General features: G+C 39.8%; 1 protein-coding gene across 2 annotated transcripts in view; it reads right to left on the reverse strand.

Moving 5' to 3' along the window:
* Window positions 1-342: 342 nt before the first annotated feature.
* LOC103364078 (extended synaptotagmin-2-A-like) overlaps window positions 343-25,492 on the reverse strand; it is a 63,083-nt gene continuing 37,933 nt past the window's right edge. The window contains exons 8-18 of one of the 2 annotated variants that reach the window (XM_008291084.1): window positions 21,816-21,871; window positions 14,867-14,987; window positions 13,902-14,078; window positions 13,062-13,144; window positions 11,646-11,694; window positions 11,094-11,183; window positions 10,901-10,996; window positions 3,270-3,332; window positions 940-1,014; window positions 651-737; window positions 343-568 (exon numbers count right to left, since the gene is read on the reverse strand). In XM_008291084.1, the coding sequence (XP_008289306.1) occupies window positions 347-568; window positions 651-737; window positions 940-1,014; window positions 3,270-3,332; window positions 10,901-10,996; window positions 11,094-11,183; window positions 11,646-11,694; window positions 13,062-13,144; window positions 13,902-14,078; window positions 14,867-14,987; window positions 21,816-21,871 (1,119 nt within the window). In that variant the 3' untranslated portion in view covers window positions 343-346. The remainder of the gene's footprint in view (window positions 569-650; window positions 738-939; window positions 1,015-3,269; window positions 3,333-10,900; window positions 10,997-11,093; window positions 11,184-11,645; window positions 11,695-13,061; window positions 13,145-13,901; window positions 14,079-14,866; window positions 14,988-21,815; window positions 21,872-25,492) is intronic. The other variant, XM_008291085.1, reaches the window with a different exon arrangement.

Here is a 25,492-nt window from a genome sequence, read left to right on the forward strand (position 1 = left end):
TTAATATCTCGTGGCCACGATTTACTGATGCGTGGGAACGAGTTCTTTTTATTTCTGACTGATGTCACCAGACGGGCTCCGGACACGGGAGAATAAGAAACACACTATAAAGCACTGTGTGGATCCCAGCTCGGGTCAAAAAGGTGCTTCATAAGTGCAGTGCTGTGGAACAGGGGTGGACTCTGCAAGTCTGCAGACCTTCTACAAAAAGCTAAACACTATAAGAGAAAGAAAAAAAACGAAAAAGCAGAATATAGGGTCTTCAAAAGGTCATTTCAATTCCAAAGTGGCTCCAGAAAAGCTCATAATGGTTTGGAGTGTAAGTTCCCTACTTCTGAGCAATGATCTAAACCCAGAGTGACACACAATGAGCATCACACCAAAGGACTTTTTCTTGTTCCTCAGATTGTTTTTTTACCCGCAGAGCCATCTTCATCTTCAGGGTGCAGCTCGGTCCGGAGTTCCTGAGGGGGAAGCGCTGGCTCAGCATCATGTCCTCGGCCTCCAGCAGCTGCCTCAGAGGCAGCGTTAACGTCCCCAACGAACAATCGTGTTTCTCATCTTTCACCTTAAAAGACACGAAGTACAACACAGACATCAGACACCTCCCAGATTGACCTGCTCATACACCAGACCAGATGCCTTCTTACCTCCACCTCCAGCTCTTGGGTTTTGGGGTTGTGGATGAGGAAGGTGAATGCTTCCTCCCACACTGGTTCATTGGTCTTATATCTGGTCTGGAGAAAGACACAAGAAGGGAAAGAAATCTAAGAGCTAGTTCAACAAGACAACATGGAGGAAACAAACCGTAGATTTATGGGTAACAAGAGTTATTTTAAGTGAACACGTTCACAAACAAGTTCCTCTGAAAACAGACTGCATTCACACATTTTAACAGAATGAATGAAGCCATAAAAACGAGTGTGAACATGCACTCACCTTGCTCTCGAAAGATTTGTGTCCCACTGTGAACTGGACAAACGGACTGGGGTCGCTGGTCACCTTTTTACCGGACTGCAGCAGAACAAGAACAAGTTTTATACACAAGTAGGACTGAAGCTGTGCTTTTTATTTTTACAATAGTTTCCTTAGAGCTGTTTGCAACAAACTGCTTTAACCCTCTGAACACCAAAACCCACTGTCGGGTTATCTTTAACAATAAATACATTCACTCAAGCTCTATCATTTACTAGAGCCAGAAACTATAAAAAACTATTTGTCAGATCAACTTTTCTGACAGTCCTTGAACTATTCAGTCTGGTAGATTCAACAAATCCCAGCTTCAACTGTAAATATTTCATCAAAACCACTTTAATCTACATGTATAATTCTAAAAAATAAGTTAATAATAATTAGTTTGCACAAACCAGATTCTCTAAAAATGTAAAATTCTGCACTTCTTAGCGCTGCAGTGAAACCACGACTAACTCAGCTGCAGTCACATAAAACCAGTGAGCATTGGGCTAAACTGCAGGCTGTGTTTACACAGAGAGGAAATAAATACAAAATGTAAGTGGTGAGAAATCCATCCCCCACATTTTATTTTGAATTTTGGTAAAATAGATAATTAAAGAAAGTCAACTTTAGTTGTTTCCTTTTTTAAAACTAATCACAGCATTATAATCATATACATTTATGAATATATTACACAACAACATTTTTCAAATCTCCTTTGTCATGCTTGTGCTGTTTTCAAAGAAGTGCAGGACTTTATATTGCAGTGAAAAATAGCCCATCGTGAGCAAAATCTGAAAATAAAAAATGGCAACTGACAACATTTAGGGGTTCAGAGAGCTAAAAAAAAAAAAAAAGGATGCTGTGGTAAAAAAAAATTTAAAAGAATAATACATGCATGCTGCTTCAGTGTCCTTTTTTAAACAAATTATTCCAAATTAAACACCTTAAGTCACTACATTGTACTGCTTAATGTTCTTACAGCTTTGCCCTCAACACTAAACATAACGATGGAGAAGGTTTGAGCATTAAAAATGTGCACTTTGAGCTGTTAGTGTCATTTCTAGGCTGTCACAGGAGATCACTGGGAAATAATGAAGAAGATAAAGTGTTTAGTTTCCCTGAAGTGTAGAAAAACACACCAGATCAGTTTAAGGGAAAAGATCAGCTCAGACAACAGTGCTGTTATGTGCAACACACATTGTTAGACACAGTTTTTGTGGACAAACACTGCGATTAGTTTGTTAATGATTTCACAGCAACAGTCAGTAAATGGTTTCAGATGCTGCAGTGGCGCCCCCTAATGGGAAAGTCACCAAATGATCTTTAATATTTGACATGATTGGGTTGAAACATTTTCACAGATGAACACAATACAAGGAGATTTTAATTTTTCCAGATTTGACATCAGATTTCTCCTTTTGTCTTTTAGTTCTTGGTGCTCAGAGCATCCCAAACATGGCAGCTTTCTTCTTGTGGTTCAAATCAGGAGTTGAAGAATCTTTCGAACTCAACAAAAATACAATCAAGAAGATTGAGTGACAAAAACAAGTACATGTTGCTACAGAGAACAGACTTCTCTGAATTTACTGCAGCCAAAAGTATGTGGACACGCTTCATTTTCATGGTTTAAGTCCAGTAACAGGAAAACATCTTAAACAGCAGCGTTCCACAATCTCCACAAAGAAATGATTTGCTCTGGAGAAAAACTGGAGAACAGTGAGACAGCTGTAGGTGCTAGAATACTTTGGGATCTACTCTGATTACAACAATTCACTGTGAGTGTCCAGATGTGAGGAGGGGAGAGAGTTAGCTGGTTTTTAAGTCTCTCTGGATCTCTTCTGTGGGTTGATTCTGATACGTTCACACATCAGCTGTAACCCTGAAACCCACGGATGCTGTTTATCAGTGTGCACTAAGTTTGATCAAAATAAGATGTTCTTATATAAATGATACCTTCTGCATACTTAAAGCAGGACTTCTCAGCTGGCAGAAGCTGCATCGGCTCACTCAAAGTTTCCTCTGAATTTCTAGCTCTTTATTTATTGTTATTGGTTTTATGTATTTTTAATTGTCTTAACAAGTTCCTGCATCTTTTGTTGCAATATATTCAAACGGTGGAAACAACAAAATCCCTGCAGCTGCACTTTATGTGGAAGGACTCAAACCAGAAAGGAAGCAGATCCACGGCCACCGTTTTATAAAGACTTGCTTAAACGTGGTCTGCAAAGTCGGGCGTCCACATACTTTTGGTCACATTGTGGAAGTGTGAGTGTTTGCGTTTCCCCTCTGAGCGGCATGGTGTGCTTTGTTACCTTTATGGCCTTACTGACCGAGGCCTTCCTCAGCCCCGCTTGGTTGAACTCTAACGGATTGCGCTTTGATTTTCCCCAACGGACAAGGCAGGAGAGAGTAAACACAACACACACACAAACAACACACACCAGCAGGTTATTTATGGGGAAAAGAGGAGCATGCAGGAGGAGGAGGGCGAGGAGGACAAAGCAACGAGGACACACCAGCAGAATCACCAAACACACACAGAGACAACATGGATGATCACATGGTTAATGTCATTCCCCAATTAAACTTGAACATGAGGTTAAAACGAGACCCAGACCGGCGCTGGTTTCTGGCTGACATGCATTTGAAAAAAAGATGTTCAAATGTTTAAAATCCGCCAATTCAATTGCTAGTAAAATTTAAATGCAAATACATGTGTTAAAGCTTTATATTCTCTTATTTTGCAGCACATAAAACATTTATAAAATGTTGTTTTGTAATGGATATCTACCAATCTTTGTGTCAATGCAACCTGTCAGTCAGAAAACGCTGGTCCGAATCCGGCAGCATTAAGATGGGAGTCAGTGGACAACATGGAGAAAAGAGGCTCATCAGGAAGATGGTTTTATGGTCACAATTGGGGAACATTTACTGCAGAAAATCTTTCACTCGGATGAAATCTGCTGATACAACAGCCAAGTTCAACAAACCCACATTGTGTTGGAGGCAACAAGAACGTCCTGCAGAGTGAATAAAGGTTTTGTTCACAATGCAGTGAATTGGCAAATAAAATAGAGTGTAGCTCAACTATTACAGCCTTTTTCCACTGCAGGAACTGCTGTCTCCATCTACTGCAAGGAGAGCTCTTGTTGGACAACAGAAAGGCGTATTTCAGGTAACACTCAGATTGTTTGATGCCGCAGTCGGACTGCTGTAAGTACGACGTCAGACAAACGATGCATTAAGACTGTACGATATCCATCCATCCGGTTTGGATTGATCTGTACAGAACCACAGCTGGTCTTTCGTCATGATCTTCGATCAAACGTACGAAAATAGGTCTGATAACTCCCACGTCATGTCGGGGATCAGACGCAAGATTCTCAAGGAATTCACAGACTTCTAGTAGTTTGATTTAAGGTGACATAAACTCAAGATTTATCCCCACTAGCGGTAGATAGAAACACGCAGATACCAGTGCCCACCTCAATGCATGGAGACCAAACAACTCACTGAATCCTTGACCCCAGTAGTTAAAGGTTACAGTGGCTGTTGTTTAGTATCCAGTAGAGTTAAGATTCACTGTAAACCAACACAAAGCTGGTCGGGGTGATCATCTTCATCCTGTCATTAAACATTTCCCTACCAGGATCACACTGTCTCCATCTAGAGGTCAGAAGGGCTCACTGGAGGCTTCAGTGCTCATGATGTGAATCACAGGCTGTGGTCTTAAAGTCACCGGACCTCAACTCAAATGACACCAGTGGCAGATTTTGTGAGACAGCTCTGTCCAAAACCAACATAAAACCATGAAATAAGGAAATATCTATTGAAAGAATGGTTTTTCATCTCTTCAATAGGTGGCCCCAAACCTGGCCAACACAACTCATGGTTGTTTTTCCTTTAATTTGTCACCGTCTGTATGAATCAGTGACACAGGACACAGGTTCGTCTTCACGCATCATGTGACTAACATGGCATGTGATTAATTAAGTATAATCCTCTCCTACATATCCATTTCACAATGCTACCATGAATAAAAACTTAATTCACAAATCTGTTTTTAACTACCATTTTTGCAAAATGTTTGCACAAATTAAACATACAGTGCATCAGCAGTTACACTACTTATACACAGTTTTAAAATCTTGATGGCTGTTGAATAAAAATGTGTTTTTTTAATTTAATGAAGCATTGACAGTCACTTGCATCCATTCATATTAGCTTAAGAGACTGACTGCTCTTTGCAATATATCAAATTCAGCAGTAAAGTATTGCAAAACAACCTGCGAAATGTTATCCCTGCTGTGTGGTTTTAGCATTTCTTTGATCAAAATATCCAAAGGAAGCTCAAACATCTGATTTTCTACTACATGCACTGGCCTGTGGTGCATCTCACAAGCTGGATGTGGTATCTACGTGTAGATATCTGCACCTACTAGTAAACAAAAGTCTTATTATGTCAGCATGCATCAACTAAAGGTCTGTGCATTCCTTTGAAATGCATCACATTAGATTCTGGCTGTCGAGTAGCTCTGCCCCCTGGTGGCAGACGTGGCGCGAGCAGCCACGGCGGATGGGAAAACCGGCACACAGCAGGTTTAAAGGAGGGATGGAGGATGGAGGGAAGCAATCCGCAGAATTTCACCCTCCCTGCTCTAAAACACCCAAATCAAACACAATCCTTCCTCCCAAAAGAAAAGAAATGCCGCCATGCTGAATAGCGGCTGATAAATAGTTTAACTGACTGTTAAAGGCTTCTGGATTATTAATTTAATGCAGTTCATTAAACCCTCTGAACCCCAAAACCCCAAAACCCAGCGGCAGGTTTGAAAGCATGTTATTATTTTATTTTTTAAATCGACAAACTTACACCAGCTAGAAACTGTAAAAACAGAAGAAGTTATCGGATTGTATTTTTAAAAAACAATTCATTAAAAAAAACTAAATTGATCTGATTGTTTCAATAGAAAAAATTCTGTCAAATCATATAAACCATGACTGAGTCTGCTGCAGGCTGTGCACACGCTGCAGAGAGCAGGAAAGCATAGGAACTAAATAAAAGTGTAGAAATGGGAGAAGTAAAATATCTACAGCATGTAAAGTCCCCATTTTGTTTCTCCCACTATTGGCAACACCTTTCTTTTGCATCTTTACACATCGTGATTTATATTTATGTATTATTCATACATGATGTTTTGGTATAATATCACTAAGTCATGGTGGACATGTTTGAGTTTACTCTACCAATAGCTGTGCAGGATTTTATGAAGCAGAGAAAAATGAGCCCACAGGGTTTAGAAATGTGAGAACACCCAGACCCTGCTCGGGTTTCAAAGAGCTTCATGAAACTGAAGCAAACTAACAGGAATCTGATGTTAATTTTTGATCTCACAACAAAGATTAGGACTAAATGTTAAATTACAAGAACACTTGAAAAACTGATTTAAATCCTTGTCTGGTACTTTTTATGTTGACCTTGTGTAAGATCTTCAGACCATTATAAGTGCATCCGTAGAGCCGTGCTGATTATTTTACCCGTTCAGAAGTGAATCTCTGCTAAAATGTAATATGCTAAACAGAAAAACGAGCCATCGATGCAGCGAACGAAACCCATCTGATAAAACGGATAAATGAGTGGAAACAACGTCTCCTAATCTGTGTGAATAAGTCTGACAGCAGAGGAGGAAGGATGCTTTTGACTGTCCCTAAATACAAACCCTTGTTGTTCTGGTCATTTTCTGATCATATTTCTTGGGAATCCAACTTAAAACCTTCACACATAATAATGATATGAGGTAATCCAACCAACCCATGCACTTGCAGGGATTCATGCTCACGAGGCAGGCACTTAAAACTGTTGAGCTTTCTTTAAAAAACAAAATAAAAACACACGAGCTCCTCAGTGAGGAGCTTAGCATTCTCCAGACTACTCTAGGATGCAGAAAACAGCCGGCGGACTCACAAATAGGGTCCTATAGAGAGAAGCAGTGTTCTCACAAAACACGAGGCCCGCCGCCCGCCTCTCTTTTAAGTATCCAGAGCCCAAGTTCCCCTCGAAGACGCTCTTCGAAGGGGGGAAGGAGGTGAGGAATGACAGGGGAGATGCAAAGAAGAAGAAGAGGAGAAGGCTGAAAAGAGGAAGGTGAAGCCTGCGCTACAAAAGTCAACCGCTGTCAAAGTTCTTTACATCAGAAAACACAAGATCTTTATGACAAACTGCACTAAGCACAAACAAATGAAGCTGACTAAGTCTCTGTACACTATATGAAGGGTTGACCAGTGTGGTTCTATAAAGACCCAGACTGACTATTAGTAATTAAGGACATAATAGATCTTCCAAAATCTGGAAACAATAAACTTAGATGCCTTTTTTTAAATTATTTGATGTTAAAGTTTCTCTTTTCAGTGTTTCTTCTAGTTTTTGGGCCAAAATACTGCAGCGATGGTTCATTTCACCACGACTGCACTAAATGTTCTGTTTGGCTCTAAAAACCAGTGAGTTGCTGCTGTTCCCGCCCCCTTCAGGAAGAAAACTCTCTCTGCATCAACTATTGGTTAGTGGCGTTGAACTCTTACTGGCTAGTGAAGCTGGGAGCCGATAGGCTGCGAGGAGGGACTCAAAGCACTGAAGGTTTATTTTACACCTCCAAGTTTCTAACAACTAGAAAATACACAATAAGAAAAAAAAAAAAAGATTTTTATCATATGGGACCTTTAAATCAAAAATAAAAATGAACATTCAACACTCCAGTGCTGATTGGCTGTTACCCATAACACGTAGCCAATCGGGGCGACAGATTGTGACGACATGTATAGAAAAGTGGCTGCATTGAAGTTAAAGCAGCACATTTTCAAAATAATACTGATAACAGTGGTGCAGTTTGGTTTTTTTCTCTCCACTTTTTTCTACATTTTAAGAATTTCCTGTGGGATTGATAGAAATGTATTTTATTTATTAATCAGAAAATAAGTTTATTATCCAAGAACAGAATCTAAATATTTACTAAGCAAATCAAAGGACCTGCTCCCATCACTTCAATAAATGCTCAATTGCAAGATAAAACATCAAATTTGCTGATTGAGACAAACCTTTTAGGTTTTTAAGCATTATTTTGATTAAATATTGTGGCATCATCTCAATATTGTGTGTAATCTAAATTTCTGGGTTTGTTGTTCAAGTTGAGGTAAATGATTGAAACTGACTTTATAGTTTTACTTTTCTTCACCCTTGTTGAAGGATTTCAAGTCTCTTGAAGCAAGTGAACATCCCTGGATGTTAAAATATGACAAGTTCAGACAGTTAAGACTGAAAATTACTAATAGATTTGATTGTAGAGGAAAAGCTCCCCAAACTCAGTGCAGTTTGCTGGTTGAACATAATTACATTCAAAGATGTTATAACTTAAAAAAGATTGATGAAAACTGTTGTCAGTATCTTACGGTGTATTTATATGGATATAGAGGCTACTTCTTGTGTTATTTAAAACCTTTTCTTTAAAGTTATAGAGTTTTTTTAATCAAATCTCAAACTCTGAGCCAAAGCCTAGACACACATACAGTAACGTATAGAAACAGCTGTCAAGCCAGCAGTATATTATATATATATATATATTATTATTTATACCTACAGAGCATCCAGAGAGTCTTCACAGCGCTTCTACCACATTTTGTTATGTTACAGCCTTGTTCCAAAATGGATTCAACTCATTTTTCCCTCAAAATTTTACACAAAATAAATGTATTAAAAATAAAAAACTAAGAAATCACATGTACATAAGCATTCACAGCCTTTGCCATGAAGCTCAAAACTGAGCTCAGGTGCATCCTGTTTCCACTGATCATCCTTGAGATGTCTCTACAGCCTAACTGGAGTCCACCTGCAGTAAATTCAGTTGACTGGACATGACTTGGAAAGGCACACACCTGTCCATATAAGGTCCCACAGTTGACAAAACAAAACAAGCATGAAGTCAAAAGAACTGTCTATAGACCTCAGAGACTGCCTCAGAGGATTGTCTCGAGGCACAAGTCTGGGGAAGGATACAGAAAAATGTCTGCTGCTTTGAAGGTCCCAATGAGCACAGTGGCCTCCATCCTCCGTAAATGGAAGAAGTCTGGAACCACCAGGACTCTTCCTGGAGCTGGCCGGCCATCTAAACTGAGCAATCGGGGGAGAAGGCCTTAGTCAGAGAGGTGACCAAGAACCCGATGGTCACTCTGTCAGAGCTCCAGCGTTCCTCTGTGGAGAGAGGAGAACCTTCCAGAAGGACAACCATCTCTGCAGCAATCCATCAATCAGGCCTCTATGGTAGAGTGGCCAGACGGAAGCCACTCCTTAGTAACAGGCACATGGCAGCCTGCCTAAAGTCTGCCAAAATCCACCTGAAAGACTCTCAGACCATGAGAAACAAAGTTCTCTGGTCTGATGAGACAAAGATTGAACGCTTCAGCCTGAATGCCAGGCATCACGTTTGGAGGAAACCAGACAGCGCCCATCACCAGGCCAATAGCATCCCTACAGTGAAGCATGGTGGCGGCAGCATCATGCTGTGGGGATGTTTTTCAGCGGCAGGAACTGGGAGACTAGTCAGGATTGAGGGAAAGATGAATGCAGCAATGTCCAGACGCATCCTGGATGAAAACCTGCTCCAGAGCGCTCTGGACCTCAGACTGGGGCGACGGTTCATCTTTCAGCAGGACAACGACCCCGAGCACACAGCCAAGATCTCAAAAGAGCGGCTTCAGGACAACTCTGTGAATGTCCTTGAGTGGCCCGGCCAGAGCCCAGACCTGAATCCGATTGAACATCTCTGGACAGATCTGAAGATGGCTGTGCACCGACGCTTCCCATCCAACATGATGGAGCTGGAAAGGTTCTGCAAAGAGGAATGGGCAAAACTGCCCAAAGACAGGTGTGCCAAGCTTGTGGCTTCATATTCAAGAAGACTTGAGGCTGTAATTACTGCCAAAGGTGCATCAACCAAATACTGTGCACAGGCTGTGAATACTTATGCACACATGATTTCTTAGTTTTTTATTTTTAATAAATCTGCAAAAATCTCAAAAAAACAATTCAAGTTGTCCTAATGGTGTATTTTGTGTAGAATTTTGAGTGAAAAATGAATTTAATCTGTTTTAGAAAAAGGCTTTAACATAACAAAACGTGGTAGAAGTGAAGACTTTTTATTTTAAGTTAAAGATCTGAATATCTATTTTACTCCTGTTCACATGAGCTGCAAAAGCAACACACAACATTAAAACGGGTCTCATTTGTTTGCGGTAATTACGTGTATTTATTATTTATCTACTATTATTATTATTATTTATCCCTTCTACTGTGACATCAATCAATGCTTTACTGTTTGAAAATGCTGAACGGAGTAAAGACACGAGCTTCTGAGAGCATGAACTGCTAACGTTACTGCTGCACACATACTGCAGACATGTGTTCGTAAACGAGCTCTAATGGAGAGAAATGGAATAAAATAAATGATCCAGAACTACTACAACAGAATTCCTAATCACTCGGTTTGTCTTTGCGCTGCACCTTTAAGATGAGACGGAGTGGAGAGCAGAAAAGAAGTTCAGAAAGCAGACAAGCAAGAAAATGAAGCGGCTCCAACAAAATCCACAAACAACTGATTCCTGAGCTTCATGTTTTAAACTTCGTTAATATCAATGAATGTTTAACGCTGACAAAAAATAAACATTAAATCACGAAAAAACTATAAAACAACAACAAAAACAGTCACAAAAACCTGACAGATATTTTTTCACTCCAAATGGTCACAGCAGACTCATAAAGCAGTCTTCTGATTCGCTGCTTGTTCGATGCTTCTTCTCTGCTTTTAATTCCTACAAAGCACTCATTTTATTACACTTTGGCTTTTCGCTGATTTATGTGAAGAATGTGAGAATAGGCGGCTGCTGGTCGACTCACCGGCAGGTTTCTGGCTGAATCCAGGAAGATGACGAGCAGCGCAGATGAAAGGCCGTCGTTGGCTTGACCTCGGTTGGCTCTGATGCTCGTGAGCACCTGCAAGGAAACAACACACAGTAACTTTCCAGGTTCTGGTCGAGGTTCAGCTCCTTTAAAAAATGCAATTTCAGTGGCCGAAGCTGTGCTGCTGTACCTGGTCCAGCTTCTCAGGTGTGTTCAGCAGAGACAAAAACTCCAGTTTGAGGTGCAGCTTCCCTGTAGCCACGTCGTCCATCACAAACCACTGGGGTTGAACAAATGCTTGTTGTTAATGTCAGTATCATGAAAAATACCTTTTCCACCTCCGAGCACATGTTTTATATCCCACATATGAGAAGAAACTATTTTTTGCTCTTTTTAATGGCAATAAATACTCATTAACTCATTAATAAAACTCATTATCAATGATTTTATAGCATGGCAGTAATTCACTGTAAAGCCATTTAAATGAAAAAATTACCAGGATCCATTTTGTCCTACGAAAATGTACTTTTTTTGACATTTTATTTAATATTTAATTATACATTACATATATTTGCTATTCAATTAGTATGTAAATTATTTTAAAGTATTTAAATTACAAAAAAAACCCAGTTTTATTTATATGTTATGACTTGTATAATATCACTGTGTTGTTTGTATAGAACATTTGATGGCATAAAGGTGAAGATGGAATAAAACTTAAATGAGAAAAGATGCAGATCACCTCATCAACCTTCTGCTCCTTCTGGAGCTCGGCCACGTCAATCACCAAACTGGAAAACAAATCAGAAATCATGATGTTTAAATAGCTGTAAATTATAAATGTCCTGATGACATCTTTAAACGTCTCACATTCAGTTTTCTTCACATGAAACAGAAAAGCTGCAAATCTTCACGATAGAAACGCTGGATGGAAAAAAACAACTCATTCTGAGTCAGTTTTCATCTGTTCATTATTTCCATGTAAAATTTGACGGTTTCAGAAGGACGCTAACTCATAGCAGCACATTTCAAGTCATTTCAGTGTAAAAGCTGTTGTCCACATTTCAGATGAACTTGCTCATATGATTTCAATGAGATTTGAAAGCCTCGATATGTAGAATGTGTTGACAGGGCTTCAGACTAACTTTTTCACTGGGAGCACTGGTGCAACCAACCTTCTCATTTGGTCTGACCTCCCACCTTGTCACAAAACATGACTTCCTGAACATTTTCTTATCAATAGACTCTATAAACCGATGTTCCCTGAACGCCCCACATTGCAGGCTGCAGTAGCTGCTGTTGGTATGTGTGGCATGCTCTGACCAAAAACGGCTTTAAAAGTAATAAACTAGGACGCGCCAATGTCAGATTTGTCCGAGATGAAACCGAGTGATTTTTTACATGCGTTCTTTTCTACGAGCGCGTTTAGGTCTGCTCCGCTTTTCACGAGAAGGCCTCATTTTTAAGTGTAAATACGGCAGTCCACCCAAGTTACAGAAGTGCTGCTCTAAACCACGGTGGTTAACACAGTCGCTGCCTGCGGTCACAGCGACACTCAAACAGCTTCATGATCATCATGCACTCGTACTAATGCAACTGCTTGAAATGTTAACAGTCTGGTTAAGGACCAAAACTCAGGTTTTCTTTGAATCTAAATGATTTAAAGTTGCTGTTAAGGACTGTATTTCATCAAGTCTGTAACCAATTCATCTTTGATGCATAAAATGTTGAAGCTGAATGACAATCATAAGGTCTTCAAAAGTTGTTTTTCTTCCTGATCAAACACCCTAAATATGCACAAATGTTCAGCTAAAACTGATGCAACCCAGAGAAAAGCTGCACATCTTCATATCAGAGGAGCTAAAACGAGAAGATGTTTTTGCATTTTTGCTGGATGTTTGAGAAAATATTAATTTGATCATTTCAGAATACGCTCTGAGAACCTGAACATTGACTATAATCATGAGGAAGAAAGTGCGACGACTCAGTTGAAATTTGTAAAATGTGATATTCAAGTTTAAGGTCTCAGACATTTATATCGATTAAATCATCTCGTGTTTGTTCACCAGAACTCTGATGTCCAATTATTTGTGAGAAGCAAAGTTAAGTTATTCAGGTGCAGGATTAATGCTGAAAAGTAAGAACTAAGCAGCATTACCTTCCCAGGAAGTCGTCTTTATCAGTGTCTTCATCAAACAGCTCAATCTCCAGATTCTGTCCAGAGGAATCATAAACCAAAGCCTGAAAACACAACAAACTTGTGTTAATGCAGAGTTCACACACAGTGGGATCAGCATGACTTTGGGTTTCAGTGAATTGGTTTTTTGAAACCAAACATGACGTGGAACAATTCAACAGCTTCACATTTTCTGGAACAACATTTAGCAGCTTTGGGTTCAGTTTCAACCAGACAATATTCTGACAATAATATGAAACAAACTCTTCATTGTTGGTCGCTAATTAAGTCAGGAATACAGGTAAAAACCTAAAATGTAATCTGAAAACGTCTCATGGACAGCTGATACTTCACTAAGATGTCCCTCTTACTCTTGACTTTCACTTTCTCTAAAGCGTAAAGCATTCGCTCTGTGCATGTGTGCCAGTGTTCTTGGTGTAAATTTACACTAAATGCATATCTACACATGGCTAATTGTGAAAACACAGCTGCTCACTAGTGGAATAATGAGAATATATGTTTCCAGGATCATTCTCAAAAGCTCTATCAGGTTTAAGCAATGATGTTATTTATCCAGTGTAACCAAACCTTCATATATTTAACTGTTATGAAGCAAATGGTGACATTTTGAATCATACTGTGTGAACATGGGCTGATTTGACACAGAAGTTTGAACAAAACAGCATTCAGTGCAATGATTTACTGAAGGTATCGAACTTTTCTTCAGCTTGTTGTGCAAATGCAAAAAAAAACAAAACTAAATCAAAGAAATAAAAAACGATGCTAAATATGTGGAATACTGTTGAACACCACATAGCTCACCTCGTACACTTCGTTCCACTTCGGGTTGACTGTCTCGTGGATCACTTTGCTCTGGAACAGCTGCGTCCCAAGCTGGATGACTCCGTATGGGTCGGACTTCCCTTTGATCAGCCCTCCCAGGAACTTGTCTTTACCCAGCAGGTCCTGGGCCTCGATAAAGTGGATCCTTAGGAGACCCTGCAAGTCACGGAGATCTGGGTGAGGAGTTTTTAAAGCCACCAACAGAACCGTCCTACATATCATCCATACTTTAACCTTAATGGAAACATGGAGTTTTTGCAATGAACGAGTGAAAAAGTGATGCCAGAGTCGAAGAGTTTCTTCCGAGGCTGCAAAATCTGCCACCAAACATTAGTGAAACCGTCACAAAGAAGAATCTGCAGGTCAGCTCAGAGAGCATCTGGTATTTATGTAGCAATAGAAAGCTGAAGTAAAACAAGATCACACAGCTCCCTTGGATCGAAAGCTTATTCTAAAAAAAGACTTTCAGGTAAAAATCACTGCAGCAGAAATCAAAGCTGTGACGTTATAAAGGTAAACATGGTAGCATAGGTACACGGCACAAAAATTCCCTCATCAGATGAGATACGACAAAATACAATAAAACGTTATGAATAGAACTGTTTTTTTTGTCCCAAAGTAAAGTCCTTGATGATAAAAGCACACACACACGAGCTTTAAGTTAATTCAACTTTGCAAAGCCTCTCCATGACATGAAATGCAAAAGGAAAGGAATACAAAACTTTAAGGGACACTTTTGCAGTGATTTAAAACAGGTCTCTGTGGGCCAATGTAGAAAAACTGAGTTTATTAGAGCAAGTATTGTGAGCTCCGTGATGATTATTATTCATACTCACTACAACAATATAAAACTGAGAAAAGCAGCAAACTATGACATTGGAGAAGCAGAAACCAGAGAATGTTTGGTATTTTTGTCACTGATTATTTGACTTCAGCTGCATTACCTTGGGAATGGGGAAGCGGAGCTTGGCCAACTCGGCTTCTCCCACCAGAGGGATGGTGATGCGGTTGGGCAACACCAAGTAGCTGTAGATGATGTCCTGGATAATGTTGTCACACAAACCGCTGAGAAAGACAGGTAGAGGCAGAGAGAGAGGTGAATAACAAGGCGCTCATTTGTTGGTTAAATTTAAAATCTCATCGCGGCCGTCACTGGTTTAGTTTCCTCTTCACCTGCAGGATGCGTCAACATCTGCAGCTATCTAATGTGTGCACGGACCAGCGTGCTCCAACATGCTCGTCTCTGGTTTCAAAAACTATTAATATGAGACTCATGTGCTGATTAACAGGCTGAAAGACAAATCCTCACTCAGCAGGCTGCATGTATATTAATACTGAAGCCCAGCTGCTGTTCAGGCGCACTGACATAAGATACCGTAATGCTGAGGAGACATGAGCTCAGCTTGTGCTTGATATGCACATGACGCCTACAGTCTGACTCTTGTGTGTAAATAACTCAAAATCTGAAGATCTGAGGGATCGACTGCCCCAGTCTTTGCATCATATCACTTACACTAAATAGCGAGGTGTATGTTCATAAACACATTTACAGACTGGAGCATGAAGAAGAAGCCTATCCCTGTGGAGCTGTTTTGTTTTGTTTTGCTTCTGTCACATTTTCCTCACTGTGGGCTCAAAAATAAAATGAAGCTCAAAATAAAGTCCTGCACCTTGACGGAAACAGCACAACCACGACTAAAAGTAGATGGAACTAAAAAAAAGTTTGTGCAGTATGACACGACTTTAATGCAAAAATCATAAAGAATGTCTTTGATTATTTATTTTACAAAAATGGAAAACTTGGAGCCAACATGTGCAACATTTTTCAGTGTCATGAGCAATACAGTGAAAACAAGTGTTGGCTCTACTACTATACTACTATACTATTTCCATTCTTTATTTGTGTTTGTATTTCCCTCTGTGTAAACACTTCCTGCAGTTCACCTGAAGCCTCAGACCTCCTGTCAGCTGATCATCAGATTCACTAAGGACAGAAGTTTTTGCAGAATATCGTCAAAGCAAAGATTTTTTTTTTTAGTAAATTTCAAAATGAGACATGTAGAAATAAAGTGATATCGATGACAAGTAAAACTTGCTACAATATATGTGAGGCAACTTAATTTGCTTTTACTTTATTTTAGTATTTTTAATATCTTTTATGTTCTATTTTACATTATTTTTAAAATTAAAGCAGTCCGAGTTGCACGTGTTGCATGAAAGGTGATACACAAAGAAATTAGAATTAATATTTGCTGCTGTTTCACCTCTATTCCTCTAGATGGCAGCAACGTCCTGCATCAGAGAACCTTCAGTAGCTTCATGACGTAATAAACCCCGTGTCGGAGCTGATTCTGGGTCAGTTTAACTTTGGGATTTCCAGTGAATGCACAGTTGGTTTTTGAGTTGACGTGCTGATTCCTGAACTGCTTGTTCACTGAGCACATAACCATGACCAGATGGGAGTTAGATGGTGCAGTTCTGCTGCCTGTCCCGTCATTAAACACCCACTGAGGTTTCCACACATCCCATCATGCCTATAAAAGGAGCTTGTTTTTGTATTGGAATGAACTGTGTGTGTGTGTGTGTGTGTGTGTGTGTGGCTGCTATTCACAAAGAAAGCAGCTGAGGGTGACTTCAGGTTCTGCTGCCGTTTCAGGGCAAAATGCAAATATGAGGGGATATGAGTGTCCTCAGACTGACAGAAAGAGGAGGAGGGTGGGGCGAGTGCAGGTCTGCAGCAGCACACACAAGCGATTTCCTTCAAACTTGTTGAACAAGGAAAGCTACATTTCTCAGGGTGGAGTCTTTTGAAAACCGCAGTGAGTTTCTCTACTGAAAACAAACACAAAATACCAACAAGAAGCTGCTACAGGTCAACACAGAGCTAGCAGTGTGGGAGGGGAGTTAATCTCCTTCAGGGTCTGTGTCAAAAGTGTTGTTTGTATAAAATGGGCTTTGAGGTGTATTAAAATTTCTGTCCATCCATTTTCTAAGCACCGCTTTATCCTCTGTAGGGTCAAGGGGGGCTGGAGTCTATCCCAGCTGACGTAGGTGAAGGCAGGTATATCCTGGATAGGTTTCCAGGCTACCACAGGGCCACATAAAAAATAGGCTTTGCAGTTTTGAGTTAAGTATAAGCAGCACTTTGGGCCAAACTGAAATATCTTAACAAAGACTGGAGGGACTGTCAAGAAGGCCCAACCCCTACACTGATCCCAGTGGGAGGTGGGAATACCTGGGGGTGACTCCATGATGGTTTTTCGGGCAGGGCTCAGCCTCCGAGATCGGGCGAGGAGCTCAGACATCCAGAGGGAACTCTGAGTAAAGCCTTCACATTGAAAGGAGGTGGTTCAGGCATCTGGTTAGGAGGATCTTTACAGCATGTTCACCTGAAGGACACTCCGAGGTAGACACAGAGCTTACTGGAGGGACTACGTATCTCAGAGGATGGATCCGAATGTCTGGTGTTCCCCTGACCCACCATTAGGTTGAGATTCATCATTATCAGTAAAACACCACAACAAGCTGTTTTCCTCAGAGGGAGCTTGCAGCACATTTAACGCCGTCCAGGGGATAAACAAGTAGCTACTCTGGGGGAGATACTTTGGAGCTGCCCTGAAAAAAACTGCTGGGTGGGGCTCAATGCTAATTGGTTAAGCTCAGAAAGGACAAAGAGCACCAATTTTCTGCCATAAAACCACTTTAGAAATCATGATAAAGGCAACAGCTCCTTCTTTAACTCCCACCATGAAATACCTTGACTTTAATTGACTTATGTGAAAGCCTTAAAACTTGTAGAGATCTAAAGTGAACCTACTGGCAAACAAAAAAACAGAGACCAAAGAGGAGCATGTGCAGTGATCAAGCTTTCATTGTATGTATATTTCTGCTGAACCATCTTTTCCACTGTAAAAGAATGACCAAGAGTGGCCAGTGAACTGGATTTGGCAGGCGTGTTTTCTACTTTAATGGGTAACAAGGAGCCCTAAAACATAAAAACTGAAGAACGCTACATGTTTCTCAAGATGGACAATGCGGTAAAAGAAGTACCATCTGTAAAACGCATCTCCTTAATCCACCCCAACATCACATCTCTGTCTGTGGCGACTCTCCTTTCATAATCACATTACTAAAAATACCAACACTTAGCGAGGAAAAGGAAAGGTCATAATCCACTCTGTGATCCAGTGGTTAATGTAATGGTTTCAGCAGCAGAGCTTGAGGGCCTGGCAGGCCACTCAGGCTGAGAGTCCACCGGGATCGGCTCTTCAAAGCTTCATTTTCTCATCACACTGAATGGAAAAAGGGCTCTGAGGGCTTGGCTTCAGAACGGATAAGTCTGACAAAGATTTAAAAACATTGGAAGAGCTTCCTATAGCTTCTTGTTTTAATCCTCTGGACTAAATCATGTTTGTTTCTGAGTTCTTCAAATGAAACTAGTTTGCCTTCTTTATACAGATCCATAACTTTACAGATGCCCCTTATTGCCCACATTCCAACACCTTGGTCTTTTCTGCCAGGAGAGAAACTATCATTCCCCCATATTGGTGAAAATCCTGAAAACAAAGTAGATTCACCAAGAACTGACTGTACATTGTGCCAAACATTAATTGTGCTTCTCACAAAGGGGTCATCAGTCATTTGCTTCAACTTCTTGACAGGTGCAGAGTACAAATAGGTGTCAAGTCGCAGGTCTTAAGCACAAATGCTTTCAGTTTGTACCCACAGTAAGTAAGGTTTGGGTGAGAACCAGTGTGTTGCAGCTCTAATTTGAGCAGCCCAAAAATACCATCGTAAGTTGGGTAATTGTAGTCCTCCTCTCTCGTATGGCAGGTAAAGAAGTGATAGTCTCAACCTTGACCTTCTGTTGTTCCAAATAAATCTGCTCCATAAAAACACTGACTGCAGTTCAGCAAAGAAGTACATGACTTTTGGTCACAGCTCAGTCACTCATAACACCAAGGAGTGCAGACTTTTACTGATGTTGGTTACTGACAGCAGCTTATATTTACCAAATTTTACAATGAGACACATGCAATAAAATGCTTTAAATGAAATATCACCATTTTATGAGTAGTTCAGGTACCATCTGAAAGTTAAAACTTCTTTCTGTTTTCAGAGTCCAGCTCAGATAAATGGTGGCATTTTGGTGATTTCTTTGAAAATATTGTGCTTTTTAAACCAATAGAGGGGTTCTAGGGTTCTGAGAGTTCAAGATAGTTATTTTTCTATTGCAGTTGACAAACAGCTGATTTTAAGTCAGTATTTGTCTGTGGTACAAAAAGAGGACACAAGTAGAGCCACGTCAATAACTCTGCAACACCTTTCTGTTTTTAATTAGAGACTGTACTCAGTATTTTTTCCATGTCAATCAAAAATGTGCAAATATGCATTAAAACCAGCACCTGAACAAGCTGTGTTAGGCATCATGTTCAAGATAAAAGTTTGAAATGAACTGAAAAACAACCAGGCAGCTGGAAAAAGTATAACTATGGATGCATAATAAGAACTAATTAATGTGCTTCAACCAAATGTTTTCTCAAAAAAAACTGGTTTGATTCCATGTTGCATGACCCACTACACATTCAAACACATTAATGTCTCTTTCCCAAACTGAGAAAGTTTTCACAACTACAATAATGAATACTTACAGATGATTATAATAATTTATGATGTAAGCCATTCAGGGTTAAGACATATTTTGGGTTATATCTTTTTGCAGCTGGCAAACAGTTTGCAGAGCGGACAAATTGGCAGCAAACCTCAATTTTTGTGCCAGAATTTTATTTGATTATTTATTTATATTTCAAGGAGCTCAACAGACAGATGCAAAACTTCTTGGACGGGGAGCACAAGGAAAATAGGTCTTCTCACAATGTAAACAAAGATGGCAGCAAAGGTTTAAAGTGCTTCTCTGGTCGCTGATTTAACCCCCAAAAAATCTCATCTCATCTCTAATCATTTAAAAAAAAAAAAACACACACTATGCAGACAAGGTGGAAGGTTTTGGTCTGTGAGGTCTTTAACTTTTCAGGCTCCAAACCTCTACAAACACACAACATTGATTCTGCGTTGTTGGGGACAACGCAGTCACCTTCATGTTACAAACTAAAGATCTAAGCTGTGCATTGATCTGAATGTCACACCAGCTCATCACTGGTCAGTCCTCTCTTCCATCTGCCGTGGTGTCAGGGTGAGAATGAAGCATGCTGAGGCATTGTGTTGACGCTCTGCATTTCATTTGAATGTGGCATTTGAATTCATACATTCTAACATCATTTTGGCTTCTGATAATGTGCCCAACATTTGCATTGAAAAGCACGTTTTAGTTAGAGCCTGCCAAAGCTAACCCGTATTAAAACTTCAATCCAGCCTATTATGAGCCTGAAACACTCACATAAAGCAAGGCATCACCTCGATTTTTAAACCAAGAGATGAGGAAATAAAGTTTATACGGCCATAAACGAGAATGAAATGCTCATCAAATGTTCTCAAATAGAAATAATGGAATTAACGGAGGCCTGCACAGCTACATAGAACCCACTGTGATGAAAGCCTGTACTCAGTGTGAAGACATCTCCACATCATGTCTGTCTAAAAAGCAGCTCTCTCTTGTTTTTAAATGCATGAACCATCTGGTCATGATTATTAAAGCAAGCTGTGTGTGTGTGATGGGAGTCTGACTGCATGACTTTTACCAACATAATAAACTGGTGCAGCAGATGTACAAAAACAACTGACACACACACTGAAATAATGTCCCGTTCTGACAGGGCTCGTTTCTCTGAACGTGGAGGGAGATTTCAAATTACCCTCCAGTGATGGTCAGTGACTTTTATCCAACCCGGAGCTGCTGCTTTCTGCAGCATGTGTAGCTTGTTTATATATGAAACAAGTCGACCATTATAACAAAAACAACTCTGTGCCACCCTCAAAGCTGATAGCATCTTATAAGCTACAAACATGTGAAATTAGGACTATAAGTTTAAGTGCTACTGTTGTTGCATTATTCAGAAAAAAACCTTCCAAACTTCCTTTGATAATAACCTGATAGTGCACCCTGCCTACATTAAAGGCCATCAAAGTTTCTTTCATCAACAAAAAATATTTTACTATTACAACAAACTAGAATACAGTTAAAGTTTCAATAAATAAAAAAAGGTTCAGACTTTCAACTTTGCAACACTCCTTGAAGCAACATGTGTGATTTTTAGATGTGTCCATAAAAGAGAACCAAATCTAACTTAAAATCATATTTTCTTAAAATCACTTTATTGTTGTTACGTGTCGTTTGAAAATTTTCCAAAAATAAAGCCTTTGCTCTCACCAGAGTCCATACAAGACAACTGAGAAGTCATGAGTGACCTAAGAGACACTAACAGTCTTGTGGCAAAAATTCAGGGACTTTTCAGCTGAAGTCAGGCGCTGTTTATGTGGAGCAGCATTGGAAACACAACATTGGTATGTATTAGTAAAAAATATAATCCAAGAAATTCTGCTTTCATTATTTCTTTTTGTTTCATGATTTATGACATGTTAGCTCTGTCTTACTGCACAGAAGACATTTCTAAGTTCTGTAGTCATGGTTGTGCTGTTTCCACACAGGACTTTAAATTGCAGTGAAAAATTAGCAAAAGAACAGAGAGAGAAAAAAAAGAAAACGGCCCAGAAACTGTTTGGTGTTTAGCAGAAACAGAAGTAAATATATATGTTGAATTATATTACATACATATAAAACCAGCTTGGTGAGGTTTTTGTGTCAAACCAGCGGAAACTGAAACACAACTAAAACACAACATACACACCAAACTGGAAGCCAAAGCAGCACAGACCTGAAACATAAAACGTACAGATGGTTGTAAATCCTTCACATGGTCACACTGAGCGACTTACTTGAGACCGGGGATGTCCAGCATGTTTGTGAGTCCCGTCCAATTGATGTCCAGCAACTGAAAGACAGAAGAGAAGCCTGACTTAGAATTTGACAAAAGATAAAAAGAGGAATAAAAAAAAAAAAAAAAAAACACTTTTGCTGTTTCGAGGTAAAAATGGATCAATGTGTGAGAAACATACGAAAAGTTTGCAAAACTGTGAGATTTGTCAAGTTTTAGGTCAGTTTTGTCAGAAACTCATGTGGGTGGGCTGCAAAAATGTTTTTTAAAAAGTATCGTTTTGTGACTTTTTTAAGCATTAAAAACATAAAATTTATTTTATTTGTCTATTTGACCTGGAACAACAAACAGACAAACTAATGCTTCTCACAAGAGCACAAAAGAAATAAAAGCGTACGATCCTATTACAGTACATTAAGAGGATATTAGGTCATAAATAAATACATAAACTGAATGTTATGAGCAAATATTGGCAATAATTTTAAATTAAATACCACTTGAGTCTTTTAAAAAGTGGGTCAGTCTAAACATTTCTGCTGTTTTTCTCCATTAAAAGTGAACTTGACTATTTTCAACTCCATCAGAAATGTTTCACACAAATAAAGAGTTTTACAAATGTGATGTTAAAATTCAACACTAACTCCTGAGAGAAGCCGAGTTCTTCTTCTTCTTCTATCAGCTGCTCACTGATGCCGTCATGACTCAGCAGAGCCGAGCTCTTAATTCAATCGACCCATTGATCAATACAACAGGGCAGGTTGAGTTAACCTTATTGCGCAAAGGAAGTATGTGATGAGACGCTGCATCCGGCTGATATTACATTAACAAACAACCAGCTGGGAGATAATTAACCTGTAGTTAGATCAGTTTAAGGGACAAAAATAAATTCTCATCACCACCAGAAATGAAGAAATTTGAACTTCTCGTGGATCGTTATGGAAACAAACCCACAGTTCAGCAACACTTCTGCAGTTTAACACACACATCACACATTTGAGCCTTTCCTCCTTCCAAGTTGTTAAATGTGGTCGTAAATATTCAGCAGAGGTCAACAGGCTTGCTGTCAAATTAATGTTAAAAAGTCCATGTGGTGCTTTTTGTCTTTCTCCCCTTCACTTCGTGTGTTACGAAGCTGCTTTCTTGTGTATGTTAAAGGGCTGCAAACTTACAAAGGACAAAGTCAAACAGCAAAGAAAGTTAGTCACAGAAACACAACTATTTCATTCGCATCAGTTTTCTCTTTGCAAAAAGTAAGACAAAGTCAATAACTGTAATATTATCTGTCTTTAAATCGTACAAAAACTACCAACTCTGTTAAAAAAAAAAGAAAAAAGCTGGATTCTTAAATTATAACAACCTTTTGAACCCACTGGCAGGTTTGAAAGGCATGTTGTTTATTTTTTTTAAATTGCACAATTCACCAGAGCCAGAAACTGTAAAACCACAAGAATCGCTGGATTTTCAGCTTTCCAGCTGTCCTTGAACTAACAATGTGTGACTTTCAGTTCTGTTCTACTGGGGAAATTAACCAAACCTAAACTAAAAATCAAGATATTTTATTGAAATCACTTCATTCTACATGTCACTTTTAAACACTCACCAAACGGTTTGCAGAAGATTCTGCAAAAAACAAGCATATTTTGTGCTCCTTTTTTTCAACTGAACTGCAGGCTGTGTATACACAGAACATAGAAGAGACAAGTCTGGAATTAAATGAAAAATATCAACTAATAAAAGAGTCAAAGTGTGCAGAGTTGTCATTTTTTCCCCGAGTATCCGTAACAGCTGTGGGCACACAAAAATGTTGTCCATGTAGTTTCCAGGTTTTCTCCTTCTAGCAATGGTTGTGCTGTGTTCAGAGGGTTGAGTTGTAGATTCATTACACCAAACAACTGAACTGTTTTCATTCCCCCGATACTTTCAAGGATTCAATAACAGATTCAAAAGGATATGGACTCTAAAAGCTGAATTCACATTCAGGAACATCTCTACTCTCATTCAAACAGTGGCTCCATGACCTTTTGAGACGGGTAACAAAAAAGAAAAACAAATCCAATGGAGCCTCAGAAATAATGTAGACACAATAAAAGGGGTAACAAATAGATCTGTTCTCCTCCACAAGGCTTTCAGCGGTTCTGGTTCTGTCGATACGCAGTCCGGCTGCACCTTTGAGCTGCACACAAAGCACACAGTGAACATTATGAACGGATGTAGTCCTTGGTGCAGGAACCTGCTCTCCAACAGGTTTTTTTTGGCATTACATGTTGCAAGTTTGCTTGGATGATCAAACCCAACACTGCAAGCAGCAACATGCTCCCTTCACACAGTTACAGTTTTATCAGAGGAATCACAAAGGAAGCTTAATCAGGATTCTGGCACTCAGAATGGGGGCCTAACCTGGTTTTCTAACCCAGTTACCAGGATTGTATCGTGGAGCTTTTTCCTAGTTACCTGAGGATCTGGATTACAAGAGGCCTTCAGTTGCTGCAGTAACTACTTTGGCTGAATCACACATACCTGACACACCCTGATATTAACCGTGTGTTATATTACTGCGACTAACAGCGGATCAACAGCAGCTAAACAAGCAGCCACACTGCAGACAGCCGCGACTGTGGCAGGTATAAGGAGATGAAAGCCAGTGGCAGAATTAAAACCAGCATCGTTCTCCTCCAAAATGTTCAGACGGACTTGACTTTGGGGGCACACATAGACTGATGCATGGTTTCTATCCAGAGAATCTCAGCAAGGTGCGGCCGACTAGCAGCTCCATGTTGGCAAATGCAAAAAACAATAGGAATGCTAACTGTGAAATACAAAAGAACAGTTTTGTGATTGTGAATAAATGTTGATTGCTGTGGATAAAGGAAGTAGTTTCCCATGTTTTCGTAGCCGACAGCGTTTATCAAGCGATGGGCCACCATGAAAGAGGCTTGTGTAGCAGTTCATGGCCTCCAACCAACCAGTGATATGCAGAAAACCAGCCCATGTTTACCAGGACAGTGCTCCTATACATGAGTGGCTAATGAAGACATGGTGAATGTGTAACAAACAGAGTATCTGTGCTTACAGTTGGTCTAACCAGGACATGGAAAAATAGCCATTGTACTTCATTTGCTCTAACAATTAGTTGATTATTGATTGATTGATTGCGTGGCCGACTGTAGACAAAAGCATTTAAAATTTGCATCTCTAATTGTAAACATTTTAGCATTACGCTATCACCTTCATGAAGGCAAAGAGGAGGAAACAAACAGTGACGACCAGATCTGGTTGAAACAGGCTGAGACAGAGAGCGCCTTTATCCCCGTAATCAGAATGACTTGATTTTTAGAGAGTAAACAAATCAATCAGAACTGCAGAGCAGAAATACACCGTGAAGCAGTCTCAGCCTGCAGTGCTCCTGCAGCAAATATGTACCGACTGCTAGTCAGTGTTCATCATCACACATCCACTCTGAACCGTCCAGTTCACAGGACAGTCACCAGACTAATGTTGGGAAGTCAGCCGGCTCAAAATAACACCATGTCACAGACCGTAAAAGGAGTGTGAGCAGGGCGGCAGGTGTTTAGGTTAACAAATATGTGGACTTAAGCTGGAAAGACGTGATGGCAGTGCTTTTATTACACATTACTAAGACAGTACGAGCTCACGAGTTGGTATATGTAGGACTCAAGA

The sequence above is a fragment of the Stegastes partitus genome, unplaced genomic scaffold (genome assembly GCF_000690725.1).
Source record: "Stegastes partitus isolate 25-593 unplaced genomic scaffold, Stegastes_partitus-1.0.2 Scaffold715, whole genome shotgun sequence".
In the NCBI taxonomy this organism is placed as follows: Eukaryota; Metazoa; Chordata; class Actinopteri; family Pomacentridae; genus Stegastes; species Stegastes partitus.